This window comes from Montipora capricornis, chromosome 14 (assembly GCF_036669925.1).
Source record: "Montipora capricornis isolate CH-2021 chromosome 14, ASM3666992v2, whole genome shotgun sequence".
Taxonomy (NCBI): Eukaryota; Metazoa; Cnidaria; class Anthozoa; order Scleractinia; family Acroporidae; genus Montipora; species Montipora capricornis.
The window spans coordinates 18,290,894-18,310,893 of record NC_090896.1 but is presented as its reverse complement, the minus strand read 5'-3'; the positions used below and the strand labels follow the sequence as shown (position 1 = coordinate 18,310,893).

Below are 20,000 nucleotides of genomic sequence, written 5' to 3'. Positions count from 1 at the left end.
CCTGTAGTAAGGCTAGACAAAGACTGGCAACCTTTTCCATGCTTCTGCCAGTTCGAAGGCATTTCCAAGGACCAAAATTGCAGAGAGAATTGACAGATATTTTACTTTGATTTCAAAGAAACCCCACGGCAGCAGTTCTCGGCTTGAAAATGAAATAATCCATTTCAATAGCTTTGAGCATCAGCTTGTTTCAAGCAACTTTCTGGTCGACTGTGCTGTGGTGGATTAGAGGAAGAAGTCGATCATTTAAACCTTTCGTAGCAAACCGCATTGCAGAGATTTAGACTGCAACAGACCCTAACCAACAAGAAACCAGCAGGTTTTTTTACAAGGGGACTAAGATCTAAATTTAGCCAAGCCTAAAAGCGGAGCTCCCGTCTCTACCCCCAGAAAGCAAATTATAACCCCTTTGTTTTTTTATAAAAACGTGTAATTTTGGAACGTTCTTATATAATTTGGGGTTGTGACGCCGGAAACGTTCTTCATTTTACATTGTATAGTTTTTTAATAACTGAAATCGTGCGGACGTGACTAGGAAAGCGATCAGAGTGCTTCCTTTAATGGTGTTGAAATTTAATATTTTGTAACGATTATAAATAAGCACTGCTCATTAACTGAGATGTGTGTCATGCAATACGAAAACCGTCATTATGTTATACTAAATATGCCCTTAAGTAGTTGGGTTAATTTACATTTCTTTACCTTTATTTCCTGCTTTCATTTAAAATACAAACACCAAAATAAAAACATTCTCAATCGACTCAGTCTCAGCCAGAGGAATGTTCTTAATGCGTTCTTATACTTTTGGTTAATCTCATAATAAAAAAAAGGCTGTATAGCGTTTATGAAAAAAGTTATGCTTCTGCAAAAAGTACAAAATTAATCGTCATTAGTGTGTACAATTTACAGTGATCAAACAGATCAAAAACCTAAGCTGGTGAAAATTAGAAGGGGTGGAATGAACCGGATTTCCTGGGACAACAGGACTTGGAGTGGTAACAAAATAGTCATGAATGAACAGTTAATAACAATAGAGATTAAGACGACAAATTCAATGTTACCACACCAAGTTAATCAACGTGAAGAGCAAACAATGATTACCATCACAAAAGAAGACCAGTCGTGGCGTCTGTACCACAAACGTTTTTCAAGTTGGAAAAGATTCTTACGAGTTAACGCGTGGGTTCGTCACTTCGTGGACAACTGTAGAGTAGACAAGAGAGAAAGTGGAGAATTAAAGCCAAGTGAAATCGAAGACGCAGAGGTTCAAGCAATTAGGAGTGCCCAGCGAGAAGCCTGTCCTGTAGAATATTCAGCCCTCCAACGCCAAAAAGAAATGCCAGACAACTGTAAACTATTTCCTTTACGACCCTCTTTTAAACAAGGAAGGGCAGATCAGAGGTGATGGTCAACCTAAAATACGCTGCATTCTTATTAGACGTTCGCTTCCCGATAATTCTTCCTTTTAAGCATCATGTCACAAAGTTGATCGTCAAACATTAGAGATCTTTAGAGATTTCTCATAGAACAATAGTGAGGGCGCGTTATTTTGACAGGAAAAACGTGATACCATTGTCATTTTGGTACGAGGTTTCGCAAAAATGCAGGCGTGTCAAAATAAGTCAATGACATGGTAGCAGTTTTGGTATTTTTTGATCAGCACAGAGGCTCAGTTACCAGCAATAAGAATAACTGAGTAACCTATACTGCTGACGAAGAATAAGATTAATTGTGCAGGGAATAAATATTCTAAGTATTTTTGCTAAATACGGGCAGACAAATCTCGTTCTCGTCTTCGTCCTCGTCAAAGAATCTAAAGCTCTCTAATACCACCAGGACGGGGACTATGCAAGTGGAACAAATCAGACATCAGCAGCTCTATCGACTAGATTCTGGGTAATACCTGCACTGAATAAATTCGAAGATGGGAGAAGGAGTGTAATGAATGCCACAGGCAAAAAGCAAAAGCTGCAAAGCAAATTATGATACCTCATCTGCTGATCAGAACTCGGTTTTCTCTATGACCTTTTGCGCAAACCACTGTAGATTTGATAGGACCCTTCATCACGATTCAAGGAAGAGGATCTCGCAGGCAAAAGTGGTGTTTGTGCCTATTCATCTGTCTAGCAACAAGTGCAGTCCACCTTGAGATGGCGTTTGGATTACACACTGATTCATTCGCAAACGCCTTTTATAAGATGGTTAATCGAAGAGGACTACCCGGGGGGATGTTATCAGATAATGGTACAAATATTGTTGGGTTTGGAGAAGTAGTGTTAGTCATATCCACCAACACTCCAGCGGGTACTGGCCTTTTGGAAAAATCGTCGACGTCTATGAGGGAAAACATGGTCATGTAAGAGTCGCCGAAGTCCAAGTGGGAAAAGGCCAGGTAACCAGACCCATTTCAAAGCTGTGTCCATTGAAACTACAGTAAAAAACCTGTGTAAAATGAAGAGCAGAAGAGAATTTACACGAATGAAAACAGTAAGACTTTTATGAAGAACTTTGGTGATAGTCAACATCGATTTTGTAACTTTAGTATGAGTATTCATTTCAGATTCAGACATTTCCCCCTTTTTCCGAATAGACAAAATAAATGATACGCTATGTCATATCAAGGGGAGAGAAATGGGCAAAAGGACTAATGAAGCAAAATATTTTCGTGCCTTATGGGACTTTGTTGACATTTAAAGATTAGCATGAGCCACGTTGCTTTTTGCCAGAATTAAGAACTTTTCGGACAGGACAAGTCAGGAATTTTTTTTTTCTATTTCGTTCTCGATCATCCGCTTTCATTTAAATCGTTAAAACGAAAGTTGCTTTTGTGCATCGTTTTAGGAAATAGCTTTTTTTTCCCTTAAATTGTAGAATAATTTCAATATGATTGTACTTGTTCTCGTTACATACTTGGGCTGTTAGCAGGGGCCACAATCTCATGTTTGTATCCTTGAATATTATTAATTTGAAATTATAATTTCAATTTTGTACATATTTTTATTGAATTATTTATAGCTTATTGTACTAATTTGTTTTAATTTGATGTCTATTTGTTTCTTTCTTTCTTGCATTTTACTTGGGTGGGGCTATAAAATGATTTCATTTGTCATTTTGCTTTAGCAATTAATTTGCCCTCACCTTCATTGGGCAGTACTCACTCTTCTCGTTATCAGATTTTAGTAACAATTTCTTGTAATTCAATTTATTGTAACGTGATTAAAACACGGCTGTAGGGCACGACGTACAGCCATTTTACTCCAACCTTGTCTTGTTTCTTTTGTCTCGCTGCCCAGTAAACACAGCTTGGAGGGGATTTGATATATAATAAGTGGAAAACAAATAAACATGGGCAGGCATTTAGTAATATGCTTCCTTTAAAGTCATCACATCTTTGAATTGTTTACCAATGTTATAGAACACAAAATTAGTCCTTACAGGTAACTTAGCTGGGCATTCTTATCAAAAATGCCGTCAGGAAGATCCTTTAGCTGGTTTCCTGACAAATCCCTACGGAAAAACAAAAATATATATCACGTATGTGCATTTACAGCCTTAGCAAAAGTTTAAACTATATCAACCCACTGCAAACCCAAAGACTTCAAGGACCATCGAACGATGGGGAGTGGTGAGGCTATATTACCATCACTGTTTTGCCTTAATCGATTTTTTGGGCTCCAAACAACATGCTTGTTAGTGAAAAATGAAATGTAAGTGGCCTTGTATACATGTTTGCCTTTGCCAGACTTCTAAGCCCTTTTACTACTCAATAATTTTCGTAGTTAATGGATCATGGCTCAGCCTTTAGTCTTTCCGGTCACATTTTACATAAGTTACTCATTTAATCCCCTCACCCATGTTTTATTAAGGATCGAAAGCCAACTACTTGGTTGTGCAGGTGTAAATGAGTTGATTCGCCAGTGTTTTTCGTGGGACCCTTGTAAAAAATAGTCGCTGATAGTGTGAGACTCATTCCGAGCTCACTTAACCGATGAAGTGAAAGTAGATCTCAACTGGCGGAAAATTGATGTGCAGTTATCCCTGGAGGCCGGCCTCTTGTTTTACAGCTGCTACACTGGTGCTTAAACAACCCGTTCAAAGATTATTCCCGAAGAAGGTACTTGACGTAGATAAGCAGCGGCCTGTACGTGTAGGAGTATTCCCGGCTGAAATGAAAAGGCGCCGTTGAGAAATCATGTAGTTCGATGGGTGTAATATCCAACTCTTTGGGTGGAACTGAAGGAGATGCGCTTTACGCTGAAGAGGTGAAGGAAATCGATGACAAGAACAAAAGGCTCCCTTAAGGCCACCAAATCTATAGAAGTTAATTGACCAACAATTTAATTTTGCCGTCATTGTTGTGTTTGATTGACTTTGACTTGGCTACAAGCCAATCACAATTTGCGTAAAATTTCCTTAAGTTATCGACACCTTAGAGAGGAAAGTATCGATCAAACCCTCAGCCACGAGCCGAACCCCTTTGTTGTGGATTTTTTTGGGCGATTCAAGTCCAAATTTCTGAAAAAACAGTTGAACTTATTGGTAAATAAATACCGTAGTATCAAAATGGACACCGGCTTAGGATTCTGAGGGGCATAAAACAAGATGGATAACGAGCGAAGGAGGAGGGACTGGCAGAAGGGTGCACCGTGAAAGGAAAAAAGGAGAGCAAAGAAGTGATGGTGCTTCGTCTGAAACCCGCAATTCAAATAAACTTTTCTTTTAGTTGCTAGTATAGTATATTGTGACCAGTAGTTTAAACAGCGCCTTTTATTGTGCATTGCCCAATCAAAACACTGCCACATGCTTTCTGAAATCTAAAATGATTTGTAACTCGTTGCCCTTACTGGCCAGAGTAAGTATTAGGGAGCTTAAGCAAGGGTGACGACGGCGATGGCAAAAAGAACGTTATCTCAAGTTATAAATTCACATTATTGTAATCACTTCATGACTCTTCTAACTTATTAATATGAGAAGGGTTTGGTAGTTTCTCAAAAGTGACACTGGTCGGTACGGCGATAAATTTAGTGGAAAAAATGAAAATTTATCTTAACGTCTTTGAAAGCTATTGTTTTTGTCCACTAAGTATGCAAATTTGTGACGTGCTCGTTGCCGTCGCTGTTTTAAGCTCCCTGTTATTTCATGTATCCAAAGTCATGTGACGAGGGTGAAAGTTTATTGCTGAAGTTATCGTTTTAGGGGTGTCAGCAGTAATAAGACGGTAAATATTTATCACAAACTAGAATTCTGGCTATAGTATTAACTGTAGAAGACTCAAAAAGGGTAATAAAGAGACTGGATTGTATGGAGATGTATTTGTCACATTTCTTCAGAACAACTTCACAAACAAAACAGAAATATAATACGTCCTCAGATGTTCTCGAGCAGGTGTTTTAAAAAAAATTAAGAAAAGTGCATGTGTACAGACCTTTACATTACGTAACATACAGCAAGTTCCTACACTCCCCATCGATGGCCCAGAGTATAAAATGTCGCAAGTTTGACACTGGCCATAAAAAGGCAACAGTTCAAACAGATGTTCCTAATAAACGATCTATTATTTGTTTATGGAAGCTCCTCGTCTTGGTAAACGTTGGCAATACTTGACTCCCCCTGGTTACAGGGTATTGTCTGATGGGTTCCTAGTTTATACAATTATTGGACAGGCCTCTCAATTCCTGCGCTTGCCTTGTCACATTCTCCAATTTTCACTGCAGCTCCACGTACAATTCATACACTCCCTGCGATAAATCTTTCAATTTTGCCGAGTCACCAGAAGTTTCTGCGCGCATTTTCTGCCTTAACAATGACAACATCACCCACCCTGATATTTGTGGTTTGTAGCCTCTGGGCGTACAGTCGGTGATATTCGCGAAGGCTCAACAGATACACTTCACGCCACCTTGTCCAGTAATGATCAGCCAGTGACACTTGATATCGGGTCCTTCTTTTCATGGTCTCTTTGCTACTGGTAGAATCCCCAAAGCATTGCCAAAACGTAGCTCGGAAAATGTCGCTTAGAGGGGATTTAACATTAAATACTAAGATGAAAACAAATAAATGTTCAAGTGTAGCTTGTAAGGGAATTTAGTAATATGCGTTCTTTAAAGTCATCACAGCTTTGAATTGTTTTTCAATGCTGTATAACACAAATTTGGTCCTTACAGGCTACTTAGCTTGGCATTCTTATCAAAATGTTTTGCTGAGGCGCTGGAAATCGACGGCGATGAGGAAGACAACGAGTTCGAGACAGAGAGTAAGGGCGACAGCGATGGCGAATAAACTCGTTATAAGTTGAAAGGTATTTAACAAACGGCTCCCTGAGGAGCCACCAAATCTATAAAATGTCATTGACCAACAATTTTATTTTATTTTTGTTGTATTCCATTAATTTTGACTTGGCTACAAGCCAATCACAATTTGCGTAACATTTCCTTAGGTTATCGACACCTAAGAGAGGAAAAAATCGATTAAACCCTCGACCACAACGAGTTTGGGACGGCGAGTAAACTCTTTATAAGTTAAAAGCTATTTAACAAACGGCTCCATTAGGAGGTGTTATTGACTAACAATATTATTTTGTTGTCGTTTTAGGAAATAGCTTTTTTTTTCCCGTAAATTGTAGAATAATTTCAATATGATTGTACTTGTTCTCGTTACATACTTGGGCTGTTAGCAGGGGCAACAATCTCATGTTTGTATCCTTGAATATTATTAATTTGAAATTATAATTTCAATTTTGTACATATTTTTATTGAATTATTTATAGGTTATTGTACTTTGCGATGTTGTAGTACATAAACGGGCTGTTAGCAGGGGCGACAGTGTCCTGATTATTTGATCTCAATTATTATATTATTATGCAAATGATTCCTACATTATTTGAATATGATAGTGAATAGTAATGTGCTGTTTTAATTTGATGTCTATTTGTTTCTTTCTTTCTTGCATTTTACTTGGGTGGGGCTATAAAATGATTTCATTTGTCATTTTGCTTTAGCAATTAATTTGCCCTCACCTTCACTGGGCAGTACTCACTCTTCTCGTTATCAGATTTTAGTAACAATTTCTTGTAATTCAATTTATTGTAACGTGATTAAAACATGGCTGTAGGGCACGACGTACAGCCATTTTACTCCAACCTTGTCTTGTTTCTTTTGTCTCGCTGCCCAGTAAACACAGCTTAGAGGGGATTTGATATATAATAAGTGGAAAACAAATAAACATGGGCGGGCATTTAGTAATTTGCTTCCTTTAAAGTCATCACACCTTTGAATTGTTTACCAATGTTATAGAACACAAAATTGGTCCTTACAGGTTACTTAGCTGGGCATTCTTATCAAAAATGCCGTCAGGAAGATCCTTTAGCTGGTTTCCTGACAACTCCCTACGGAAAAACAAAAATATATATCACGTATGTGCATTTACAGCCTTAGCAAAAGTTTAAACTATATCAACCCACTGCAAACCCAAAGACTTCAAGGACCATCGAACGGTGGGGGGTGGTGAGGCTATATTACCATCACTGTTTTGCCTTAATCGATTTTTTGGGCTCCAAACAACATGCTTGTAAGTTAAAAATGAAATGTGAGTGGCCCTGTATACATGTTTGCCTTTGCCAGACTTCTAAGCCCTTTTACTACTCAATACTTTTCGTCGTTAATGGATCATGGCTCAGCCTTTAGTCTTTCCGGTCACATTTTACATAAGTTACTCATTTAATCCCCTCACCCATGTTTTATTAAGGATCGAAAGCCAACTACTTGGTTGTGCAGGTGTAAATGAGTTGATTCGCCAGTGTTTTTCGTGGGACCCTTGTAAAAAATAGTCGCTGATAGTGTGAGACTCATTCCGAGCTCACTTAACCGATGAAGTGAAAGTAGATCTCAACTGGCGGAAAATTGATGTGCAGTTATCCCTGGAGGCCGGCCTCTTGTTTTACAGCTGCTACACTGGTGCTTAAACAATCCGTTCAACGATTATTCCCGAAGAAGGTACTTGACGTAGATAAGCAGCGGCCTGTACTTGTAGGAGTATTCCCGGCTGAAATGAAAAGGCGCCGTTGAGAAATCATGTAGTTCGATGGGTGTAATATCCAACTCTTTGGGTGGAACTGAAGGAGATGCGCTGTACACTGAAGAGGTGCAGGAAATCGATGACAAGAACAAAAGGCTCCCTTAAGGCCACCAAATCTATAGAAGTTAATTGACCAACAATTTAATTTTGCCGTCATTGTTGTGTTTGATTGACTTTGACTTGGCTACAAGCCAATCACAATTTGCGTAAAATTTCCTTAAGTTATCGACACCTTAGAGAGGAAAGTATCGATCAAACCCTCAGCCACGAGCCGAACCCCTTTGTTGTGGATTTTTTTGGGCGATTCAAGTCCAAATTTCTGAAAAAACAGTTGAACTTATTGGTAAATAAATACCGTAGTATCAAAATGGACACCGGCTTAGGATTCTGAGGGGCATAAAACAAGATGGATAACGAGCGAAGGAGGAGGGACTGGCAGAAGGGTGCACCGTGAAAGGAAAAAAGGAGAGCAAAGAAGTGATGGTGCTTCGTCTGAAACCCGCAATTCAAATAAACTTTTCTTTTAGTTGCTAGTATAGTATATTGTGACCAGTAGTTTAAACAGCGCCTTTTATTGTGCATTGCCCAATCAAAACACTGCCACATGCTTTCTGAAATCTAAAATGATTTGTAACTCGTTGCCCTTACTGGCCAGAGTAAGTATTAGGGAGCTTAAGCAAGGGTGACGACGGCGATGGCAAAAAGAACGTTATCTCAAGTTATAAATTCACATTATTGTAATCACTTCATGACCCTTCTAAGTTATTAATATGAGAAGGGTTTGGTAGTTTCTCAAAAGTGACACTGGTCGGTACGGCGATAAATTTAGTGGAAAAAATGAAAATTTATCTTAACGTCCTTGAAAGCTATTGTTTTTGTCCACTAAGTATGCAAATTTGTGACGTGCTCGTTGCCGTCGCTGTTTTAAGCTCCCTGTTATTTCATGTATCCAAAGTCGTGTGACGAGGGTGAAAGTTTATTGCTGAAGTTATCGTTTTAGGGGTGTCAGCAGTAATAAGACGGTAAATATTTATCACAAACTAGAATTCTGGCTATAGTATTAACTGTAGAAGACTCAAAAAGGGTAATAAAGAGACTGGATTGTATGGAGATGTATTTGTCACATTTCTTCAGAACAACTTCACAAACAAAACAGAAATATAATACGTCCTCAGATGTTCTCGAGCAGGTGTTTTAAAAAAAATTAAGAAAAGTGCATGTGTACAGACCTTTACATTACGTAACATACAGCAAGTTCCTACACTCCCCATCGATGGCCCAGAGTATAAAATGTCGCAAGTTTGACACTGGCCATAAAAAGGCAACAGTTCAAACAGATGTTCCTAATAAACGATCTATTATTTGTTTATGGAAGCTCCTCGTCTTGGTAAACGTTGGCAATACTTGACTCCCCCTGGTTACAGGGTATTGTCTGATGGATTCCTAGTTTAAAAAATTATTGGACAGGCCTCTCAATAACTGCGCTTGCCTTGTCACATTCTCCAATTTTCACTGCAGCTCCACGTACAATTCATACACTCCCTGCGATAAATCTTTCAATTTTGCCGAGTCACCAGAAGTTTCTGCGCGCATTTTCTGCCTTAACAATGACAACATCACCCACCCTGATATTTGTGGTTTGTAGCCTCTGGGCGACCAGTTGGTGATATTCGCGAAGGCTCAACAGATACACTTCACGCCACCTTGTCCATAAATGATCAGCCAGTGACACTTGATATCGGGTCCTTCTTTTCATGGTCTCTTTGCTACTGGTAGAATCCCCGAAGCATTGCCAAAACGTAGCTCGGAAAATGAAGCTTAGAGGGGATTTAATATTAAATACTAAGATGAAAACAAATAAATGTTCAAGTTTAGCTTGTAAGGGAGTTTAATAATATGCGTTCTTTAAAGTCATCACAGCTTTGAATTGTTTTTCAATGCTGTATAACACAAATTTGGTCCTTACAGGCTACTTAGCTTGGCATTCTTATCAAAATGTTTTGCTGAGGCGCTGGAAATCGACGGCGATGAAGAAGACAACGAGTTCGAGACAGAGAGTAAGGGCGACAGCGATGGCGAATAAACTCGTTATAAGTTGAAAGGTATTTAACAAACGGCTCCCTGAGGAGCCACCAAATCTATAAAATGTCATTGACCAACAATTTTATTTTATTTTTGTTGTATTCCATTAATTTTGACTTGGCTACAAGCCAATCACAATTTGCGTAACATTTCCTTAGGTTATCGACACCTAAGAGAGGAAAAAATCGATTAAACCCTCGACCACAACGAGTAAACTCTTTAAAAGTAAAAGCTATTTAACAAACGGCTCCATTAGGAGGTGTCATTGACCAAAAATATTATTATGTTGTCGTTTTAGGAAATAGCTTTTTTTTTCCCGTAAATTGTAGAATAATTTCAGTATGATTGTACTTGTTCTCGTTACATACTTGGGCTGTTAGCAGGGGCAACAATCTCATGTTTGTATCCTTGAATATTATTAATTTGAAGTTATAATTTCAATTTTGTACATATTTTTATTGAATTATTTATAGCTTATTGTACTTTGCGATGTTGTAGTACATAAACGGGCTGTTAGCAGGGGCGACAGTGTCCTGATTATTTGATCTCAATTATTATATTATTATGCAAATGATTCCTACATTATTTGAATATGATAGTGAATAGTAATGTGCTGTTTTAATTTGATGTCTATTTGTTTCTTTCTTTCTTGCATTTTACTTGGGTGGGGCTATAAAATGATTTCATTTGTCATTTTGCTTTAGCAATTAATTTGCCCTCACCTTCACTGGGCAGTACTCACTCTTCTCGTTATCAGATTTTAGTAACAATTTCTTGTAATTCAATTTATTGTAACGTGATTAAAACATGGCTGTAGGGCACGACGTACAGCCATTTTACTCCAACCTTGTCTTGTTTCTTTTGTCTCGCTGCCCAGTAAACACAGCTTAGAGGGGATTTGATATATAATAAGTGGAAAACAAATAAACATGGGCGGGCATTTAGTAATTTGCTTCCTTTAAAGTCATCACACCTTTGAATTGTTTACCAATGTTATAGAACACAAAATTGGTCCTTACAGGTTACTTAGCTGGGCATTCTTATCAAAAATGCCGTCAGGAAGATCCTTTAGCTGGTTTCCTGACAACTCCCTACGGAAAAACAAAAATATATATCACGTATGTGCATTTACAGCCTTAGCAAAAGTTTAAACTATATCAACCCACTGCAAACCCAAAGACTTCAAGGACCATCGAACGGTGGGGGGTGGTGAGGCTATATTACCATCACTGTTTTGCCTTAATCGATTTTTTGGGCTCCAAACAACATGCTTGTAAGTTAAAAATGAAATGTGAGTGGCCCTGTATACATGTTTGCCTTTGCCAGACTTCTAAGCCCTTTTACTACTCAATACTTTTCGTCGTTAATGGATCATGGCTCAGCCTTTAGTCTTTCCGGTCACATTTTACATAAGTTACTCATTTAATCCCCTCACCCATGTTTTATTAAGGATCGAAAGCCAACTACTTGGTTGTGCAGGTGTAAATGAGTTGATTCGCCAGTGTTTTCCGCGTTACCCTTGTAAAAAATAGTCGCTGATAGTGTGAGACTTATTCCGAGCTCACTTAACCGATGAAGTGAAAGTAGATCTCAACTGGCGGAAAATTGATGTGCAGTTATCCCTGGAGGCCGGCCTCTTGTTTTACAGCTGCTACACTGGTGCTTAAACAACCCGTTCAAAGATTATTCCCGAAGAAGGTACTTGACGTAGATAAGCAGCGGCCTGTACGTGTAGGAGTATTCCCGGCTGAAATGAAAAGGCGCCGTTGAGAAATCATGTAGTTCGATGGGTGTAATATCCAACTCTTTGGGTGGAACTGAAGGAGATGCGCTGTACACTGAAGAGGTGCAGGAAATCGATGACAAGAACAAAAGGCTCCCTTAAGGCCACCAAATCTATAGAAGTTAATTGACCAACAATTTAATTTTGCCGTCATTGTTGTGTTTGATTGACTTTGACTTGGCTACAAGCCAATCACAATTTGCGTAAAATTTCCTTAAGTTATCGACACCTTAGAGAGGAAAGTATCGATCAAACCCTCAGCCACGAGCCGAACCCCTTTGTTGTGGATTTTTTTGGGCGATTCAAGTCCAAATTTCTGAAAAAACAGTTGAACTTATTGGTAAATAAATACCGTAGTATCAAAATGGACACCGGCTTAGGATTCTGAGGGGCATAAAACAAGATGGATAACGAGCGAAGGAGGAGGGACTGGCAGAAGGGTGCACCGTGAAAGGAAAAAAGGAGAGCAAAGAAGTGATGGTGCTTCGTCTGAAACCCGCAATTCAAATAAACTTTTCTTTTAGTTGCTAGTATAGTATATTGTGACCAGTAGTTTAAACAGTGCCTTTTATTGTGCATTGCCCAATCAAAACACTGCCACGTGCTTTCTGAAATCTAAAATGATTTGTAACTCGTTGCCCTTACTGGCCAGAGTAAGTATTAGGGAGCTTAAGCAAGGGTGACGACGGCGATGGCAAAAAGAACGTTATCTCAAGTTATAAATTCACATTATTGTAATCACTTCATGACCCTTCTAAGTTATTAATATGAGAAGGGTGTGGTAGTTTCTCAAAAGTGACACTGGTCGGTACGGCGATAAATTTAGTGGAAAAAATGAAAATTTATCTTAACGTCTTTGAAAGCTATTGTTTTTGTCCACTAAGTATGCAAATTTGTGACGTGCTCGTTGCCGTCGCTGTTTTAAGCTCCCTGTTATTTCATGTATCCAAAGTCATGTGACGAGGGTGAAAGTTTATTGCTGAAGTTATCGTTTTAGGGGTGTCAGCAGTAATAAGACGGTAAATATTTATCACAAACTAGAATTCTGGCTATAGTATTAACTGTAGAAGACTCAAAAAGGGTAATAAAGAGACTGGATTGTATGGAGATGTATTTGTCACATTTCTTCAGAACAACTTCACAAACAAAACAGAAATATAATACGTCCTCAGATGTTCTCGAGCAGGTGTTTTAAAAAAAATTAAGAAAAGTGCATGTGTACAGACCTTTACATTACGTAACATACAGCAAGTTCCTACACTCCCCATCGATGGCCCAGAGTATAAAATGTCGCAAGTTTGACACTGGCCATAAAAAGGCAACAGTTCAAACAGATGTTCCTAATAAACGATCTATTATTTGTTTATGGAAGCTCCTCGTCTTGGTAAACGTTGGCAATACTTGACTCCCCCTGGTTACAGGGTATTGTCTGATGGGTTCCTAGTTTATACAATTATTGGACAGGCCTCTCAATTCCTGCGCTTGCCTTGTCACATTCTCCAATTTTCACTGCAGCTCCACGTACAATTCATACACTCCCTGCGATAAATCTTTCAATTTTGCCGAGTCACCAGAAGTTTCTGCGCGCATTTTCTGCCTTAACAATGACAACATCACCCACCCTGATATTTGTGGTTTGTAGCCTCTGGGCGTACAGTCGGTGATATTCGCGAAGGCTCAACAGATACACTTCACGCCACCTTGTCCAGTAATGATCAGCCAGTGACACTTGATATCGGGTCCTTCTTTTCATGGTCTCTTTGCTACTGGTAGAATCCCCAAAGCATTGCCAAAACGTAGCTCGGAAAATGTCGCTTAGAGGGGATTTAACATTAAATACTAAGATGAAAACAAATAAATGTTCAAGTGTAGCTTGTAAGGGAATTTAGTAATATGCGTTCTTTAAAGTCATCACAGCTTTGAATTGTTTTTCAATGCTGTATAACACAAATTTGGTCCTTACAGGATACTTAGCTTGGCATTCTTATCAAAAATGCCGTGCAGAAGATCCGTAAGCAGGTTTTTTGACAAATCCCTAAAAAAAAAAAAGCAAAAAATATATGTCATGCGTGTTGCAAAGTTTACAGCTTTACCGACACCTTAAACTTTACCAACAAAACTGCAAACCAAATACTTTAAGGACCATCGAACGGTGGAAATTGTTGAGGCTATATTACCATCACTGTTTTGCTGAGGCCCTGAAAATCGACGGCGATGAAGAAGACAACAAGTTGGAGACAGAGAGTAAGGGCGACAGCGATGGCGAATAAACTCGTTATAAGTTGAAAGGTATTTAACAAACGGCTCCCTGAGGAGCCACCAAATCTATAAAATGTCATTGACCAACAATTTTATTTTATTTTTGTTGTATTCCATTAATTTTGACTTGGCTACAAGCCAATCACAATTTGCGTAAAATTTCCTTAGGTTATCGACACGTAAGAGAGGAAAAAATCGATTAAACCCTCGACCACAACGAGCTTGGGACGGAGAGTAAGGCCGAAAGCGACGGCGAGTACACTTTTTATAAGTTAAAAGCTATTTAACAACCGGCTCCATTAGGAGGTGTCATTGACAAACAATATTATTTTGTTGTCGTTTTAGGAAATAGCTTTTTTTTTCCCGTAAATTGTAGAATAATTTCAATATGATTGTACTTGTTCTCGTTACATACTTGGGCTGTTAGCAGGGGCAACAATGCCATGTTTGTATCCTTGAATATTATTAATTTGAAATTATAATTTCAGTTTTGTACATATTTATTTTGAATTATTTATAGCTTATTGTACTTTGCGATGTTGTAGTACATAAACGGGCTGTTAGCAGGGGCGACAGTGTCCTGATTATTTGATCTCAATTATTATATTATTATGCAAATGATTCCTACATTATTTAAATATGATAGTGAATAGTAATGTGCTGTTTTAATTTGTTTCTTTCTTGCATTTTACTTGGGTGGGGCTATAAAATGATTTCATTTGTCATTTTGCTTTAGTAATTAATTTGCCCTCACCTTCACTGGGCAGTACTCACTCTTCTCGTTATCAGATTTTAGTAACAATTTCTTGTAATTCAATTTATTGTAACGTGATTAAAACACGGCTGTAGGGCACGACGTACAGCCATTTTACTCCAACCTTGTCTTGTTTCTTTTGTCTCGCTGCCCAGTAAACACAGCTTAGAGGGGATTTGATATATAATAAGTGGAAAACAAATAAACATGGGCGGGCATTTAGTAACATGCTTCCTTTAAAGTCATCACATCTTTGAACTGTTTACCAATGTTATAGAACACAAAATTGGTCCTTACAGGTAACTTAGCTGGGCATTCTTATCAAAAATGCTGTCAGGAAGATCCTTTAGCTGGTTTCCTGACAAATCCCTACGGAAAAACAAAAATATATATCATGCATGTGCATTTACAGTCTTAGCGAAAGTTTAAACTATACCAACCCACTGCAAACCCAAAGACTTCAAGGACCATCGAACGGTGGGGAGTGGTGAGGCTATATTACCATCACTGTTTTGCCTTAATCGATTTTTTGGGCTCCAAACAACATGCTTGTAAGTTAAAAATGAAATGTGAGTGGCCCTGTATACATGTTTGCCTTTGCCAGACTTCTAAGCCCTTTTACTACTCAATAATTTTCGTCGTTAATGGATCATGGCTCAGCCTTTAGTCTTTCCGGTCACATTTTACATAAGTTACTCATTTAATCCCCTCACCCATGTTTTATTAAGGATCGAAAGCCAACTACTTGGTTGTGCAGGTGTAAATGAGTTGATTCGCCAGTGTTTTCCGCGTTACCCTTGTAAAAAATAGTCGCTGATAGTGTGAGACTTATTCCGAGCTCACTTAACCGATGAAGTGAAAGTAGATCTCAACTGGCGGAAAATTGATGTGCAGTTATCCCTGGAGGCCGGCCTCTTATTTTACGGTGGCTACACTGGTGCTTAAACAACCCGTTCAAAGATTATTCCCGAAGAAGGTACTTGACGTAGATAAGCAGCGGCCTGTACGTGTAGGAGTATTCCCGGCTGAAATAAATAGGCGCTGTTGAGAAATCATGTAGTTCGATGGGTGCAATATCCAACTCTTTGGGTGGAACTGAGGAAGATGCGCTGTACACTGAAATTGACCAACAATTTCATTTTGCCGTTATTGTTGTGTTTCATTGACTTTGAATTGGCTAGAAGCCAATCACAATTTGCGTAAAACTTCCTTAAGTTATCGACACCTGAGAGAGGAAAGTATCGATCAAACCCTTAGCCACGAGCCGAACCCCTTTGTTTTGGATTTTTTTGGGCGATTCAAGTCCAAATTTTTGAAAAAACAGTTTAACTTATTGGTAAATAAATACCGTAGTATCAAAATGGACACCGGCTTAGGATTTTGAGGGGAATAAAGCAAGATGGACCATAAAGCAAGGTGCACCATGAAAGGAAAGAAAGAGAGCAAAGAAGTGATGGTGCTTCGTCTGAAACCCGTACTTCAAATGTACTTTTCTTTTAGTTACTAGTATAGTATCTTGTGACAGGTGGTTTAAACAGGGCCACACACCTTTTTTTGTGCACTGCCCAATCAAAACACTGCCACGTGCTTGCTGTTGGGCATTTTGGAGGACTGAAATCTAAAATGATTTATAACTCGTTGCCATTACTGGTCAGAGTAATTATTAGGGAACTTAAGCAATGGTGACAGTGACTGCAAAAAGAACGTTCTCTCAAAATGTGAATTCACGTTATTTTAATCACTTCATGACTATTTTAACTTTTTAACATGACAAGGGTGTGGTAGTTTCTCAAAAGTGACACTGGAAAAAATGAAAATTTATCTTAAGTGCTGACGTCTTTGTATTGCTGACGACGGCAAAGAAATGGACAGAAATGAAAAGGGTACGTGTGGGGCGTGCAAAGCTATTGTTTTTGTGTACTAAGTGTGCAAATTTGTGACGTTCTCGTTGCCGTCGCTGTTTTAAGCTCCCTGTTGTTTCATGTATCCAAAGTTATGTGACGAGGGTGAAAGTTTATTGCTGAAGTTATTGTTTTAAGGTTGTAAGCAGTGTTAAGACGGTAAATAGTTGCCACAAAATAGAATTTTTGGCTATAGTATTAACTGTAGAAGACTCGAAAAGGGTAATAAACAGACTGGATTGTATGGATATGTATTTGTCACATTCCTTCAGAACAACTTTGCAAACAAAACAGAAATAGAATACGTTCTCAGATGTCCTCGAGCAGGTGTTTCAATAAAAATATAACAAAAAGACGTGCGCAAAGACCTTTACATTATGTAACATACAGCAGGTTACTACACTCCCCGGAGATTGCCCAGAGTATAAAATGTTGCAAGTTTGACCCTGGACATAAAAAAAAAGCAACAGTTCAGGACAGAACCTCCCCTGTTTCGGTTCGACACAAGCGCAAACTTCATCAACACGGTTCTGCACATACTATTTCCAGGCTTTTGACTACCCCCGTTATCCAACACAGTGACACTAGTGAGTCAGTCCAGCAACACAGTTTGTTAATGACAAGAAGTTTCTCAAAAGCTTCTCTAACGTACACAACCAGTCTTGACAGAGTAACAACACCGAGCAATTCAATCCTAGAATGGTCTACTTGGTCAATGGGCCGATTCGCGTATGAGAAGCGACTAGTCTAGTGAACGTTCCCATGTCCGTTACTATCCTCACAAAACTAAATCAGCATAGGGGGTGTATAAGGCTTACTAAAACCATGCGGCTCTGCCTATTTAATCTGGATAATGCCAGTCCCTTGTAAATAAGTAATCCAAATGTTCCACGGCTTTGCAGATTTGTGGTGGAGAGATTCGTCCCACATCTTCTTGTCGTTACGCAGTTCTTGGAGTAGGATCTTCATCAACATAAGCACTGGTGAGATCAGCCCAAGGGGATTATAGATGCTTGCAATAACACGGAGAAAATTGGGCTTTGTAGCCGGTAAAGTAAGGGCAGGTACAAAACACAGGTCACAGGGCACAGGTCACAGGTCATTGTTTTACTAATACAGAATGTATCCTAAACATTCATAAAAGCTAACCTTAGGCCTAATTAGGCCTAAACAAACGTTTTTAGGCTTAAGGTCAGCTCTTATGAATGTTTAGTGTATTGGTAAAACAATGACCTGTGCCCTGTGCCCTGTGACCTGTGTTTTGTACCTGCCGGTAAAGTAAGGTAAAGTGTCATTGTAAGAGTGTCTTACTTGTGGTTCCAGAAAACCCCCAAAAAGGAGTAGGAGGTTGCATTGGTTTGATGTTATGCTGACACCGTTCTCGCACGATTCTTAGAATTGGGTTCATAGTCTTTAAACAATTTCATCAGCCCGTTGGCGTTTGAGATCCAGTTTCGAAAGTTGAACTCTCCTTGACTCATTCTGGGTCTGGCCCACTAATAAAATTCCAGTCCCTCTCGCACACATCATCCACATAGAGTGACTGCAGCATCTTGTTCGCAAACTCTGGATCGACTTCCTTGTAGGTCGAGATGTGATGCCTTGGTGTTGAGTTAAACAGAAACGTGCTTGCGTTGACCCCAAAAAACAACTCTAGCTAAACGCTTCACAAGAATGCAGGGATTCTTCTTTGATATGTAGTCAATCCAAAGAAAGTGCAAGGCATCTCTGTCTTCCTCATACACTGAGACCATTAAAAGCGCTTTTTCAATGTCAGCTATCAGCTATCTGGCGAAATCGTACACGAGTATTCATTACGTTTGGGAGAAGGGATATGCCAGCATGAAAACAACTGTTCAATGAAACACCATTGGTGGATGCCGAGGCGTCGTATACCACTCATAGGTTTGTTGTTTGCTTTTTAATTCTTAGAACCTCATGATAGGGCAGGGAGTGGACCTTCCCTGCAGGAGTCAGTTTAGATGATGAGATCTCTTCAATGATCCCTCTTTCCATTTGTTCCCTAACAACATTATCATATTCACTCATAACTTCCGGGTGCTGCCTCAGTCCTCTTAAGTTGCTTTCTAGTCGTCTAAAACTCAGTTCATAACTGTCTGGCAACACAGGGTGGGAACTCTTTTAGGGTAGCTTAACTTCATATCTCTCTCCACTGAAGGTCAATTCTTCCATGAATTTCTCATGTACGGTGTCACAGTTCGCCTTATTACTGGGTTTCCAAACCCAGTCGGAATCTGCGTAGCATTTCGTCATTTTATTACTGGGTTGCCAGTATGGCAAATCCAGTCGGAATCTGCGTTTCAGATGTTGGTTTTATTTCTTTTATTATTATTTTTTTTCTGTGTCGGTAGAAGTCTTGCCTGTCACTCCCCTGTTAAGTGGTGTCTTTGTGCGCGTGTTTTCTTAGGATTGAGAGGGTAGTGGGAAATGTGTAGATCTCTCTAGTGGACACAGTAGAATGATTAACTTAACCGGCAATGGCGTCGAAAAATCATGTAACGGGAAAGCCGTTTTCGTGCATCTTTAAACAAAATATACCCTTATGGAGCTCAAGAATGGATCGTCAATAGGATTCACAAGACGGGCGGTGAATCCGCAATCTGGAATCTCAAAAGCGACGAGTAATGGACTTTGACAACGATCTTTTGCCCGTCGAGCCGAAATCAAAGTGAGCTGTACTTCTAATATTTTGCTAAGTGTGCTGTTAGGTACAACACTGAAACCAATGAACAATTCTCTGGTAACTCAGTATGGGTTCAACAAAGACAGAGAAGGAATCCATAAAGTGGATCTGTTATCTCAGTTGTCTCGCTAGTTAACAATTATTCAACTAAGTGGAGGTGAATAGTGGTGGATTTTTACCTAGATGCGATGTGGCTTGGTAACTATCCACCACTATTCAACGACATTGAGGTGAATAATTGTTTTAGCATATACCACACAAGTTGAATAAATAGCGGACCAAAGAGTAACTTTATTTTTGACAATATACCGCAAAAATTTTGAACGCCGTGCGATGCACACTCGTGCTCACAAAGTCACATGGTACGGTACATGGTACGGTACATACGGTGATCAATTGAAGGAAAACAAAGTGAAATAAAGCGAATGACTTCAAAAGTTCGAT

General features: G+C 39.1%; 1 protein-coding gene across 1 annotated transcript in view; it reads right to left on the bottom strand.

The window, feature by feature from the left end:
- The window catches only part of LOC138031564 (carboxypeptidase N subunit 2-like), a 27,447-nt gene that overhangs the window by 6,210 nt on the left and 1,237 nt on the right, over window positions 1–20,000 (bottom strand). Inside the window, exons 3-7 of the mRNA XM_068879240.1 lie at window positions 15,249–15,320; window positions 13,902–13,973; window positions 11,175–11,246; window positions 7,313–7,384; window positions 3,436–3,507 (exon numbers count right to left, since the gene is read on the bottom strand). Coding sequence (XP_068735341.1) covers window positions 3,436–3,507; window positions 7,313–7,384; window positions 11,175–11,246; window positions 13,902–13,973; window positions 15,249–15,320 — 360 coding nt within the window. The remainder of the gene's footprint in view (window positions 1–3,435; window positions 3,508–7,312; window positions 7,385–11,174; window positions 11,247–13,901; window positions 13,974–15,248; window positions 15,321–20,000) is intronic.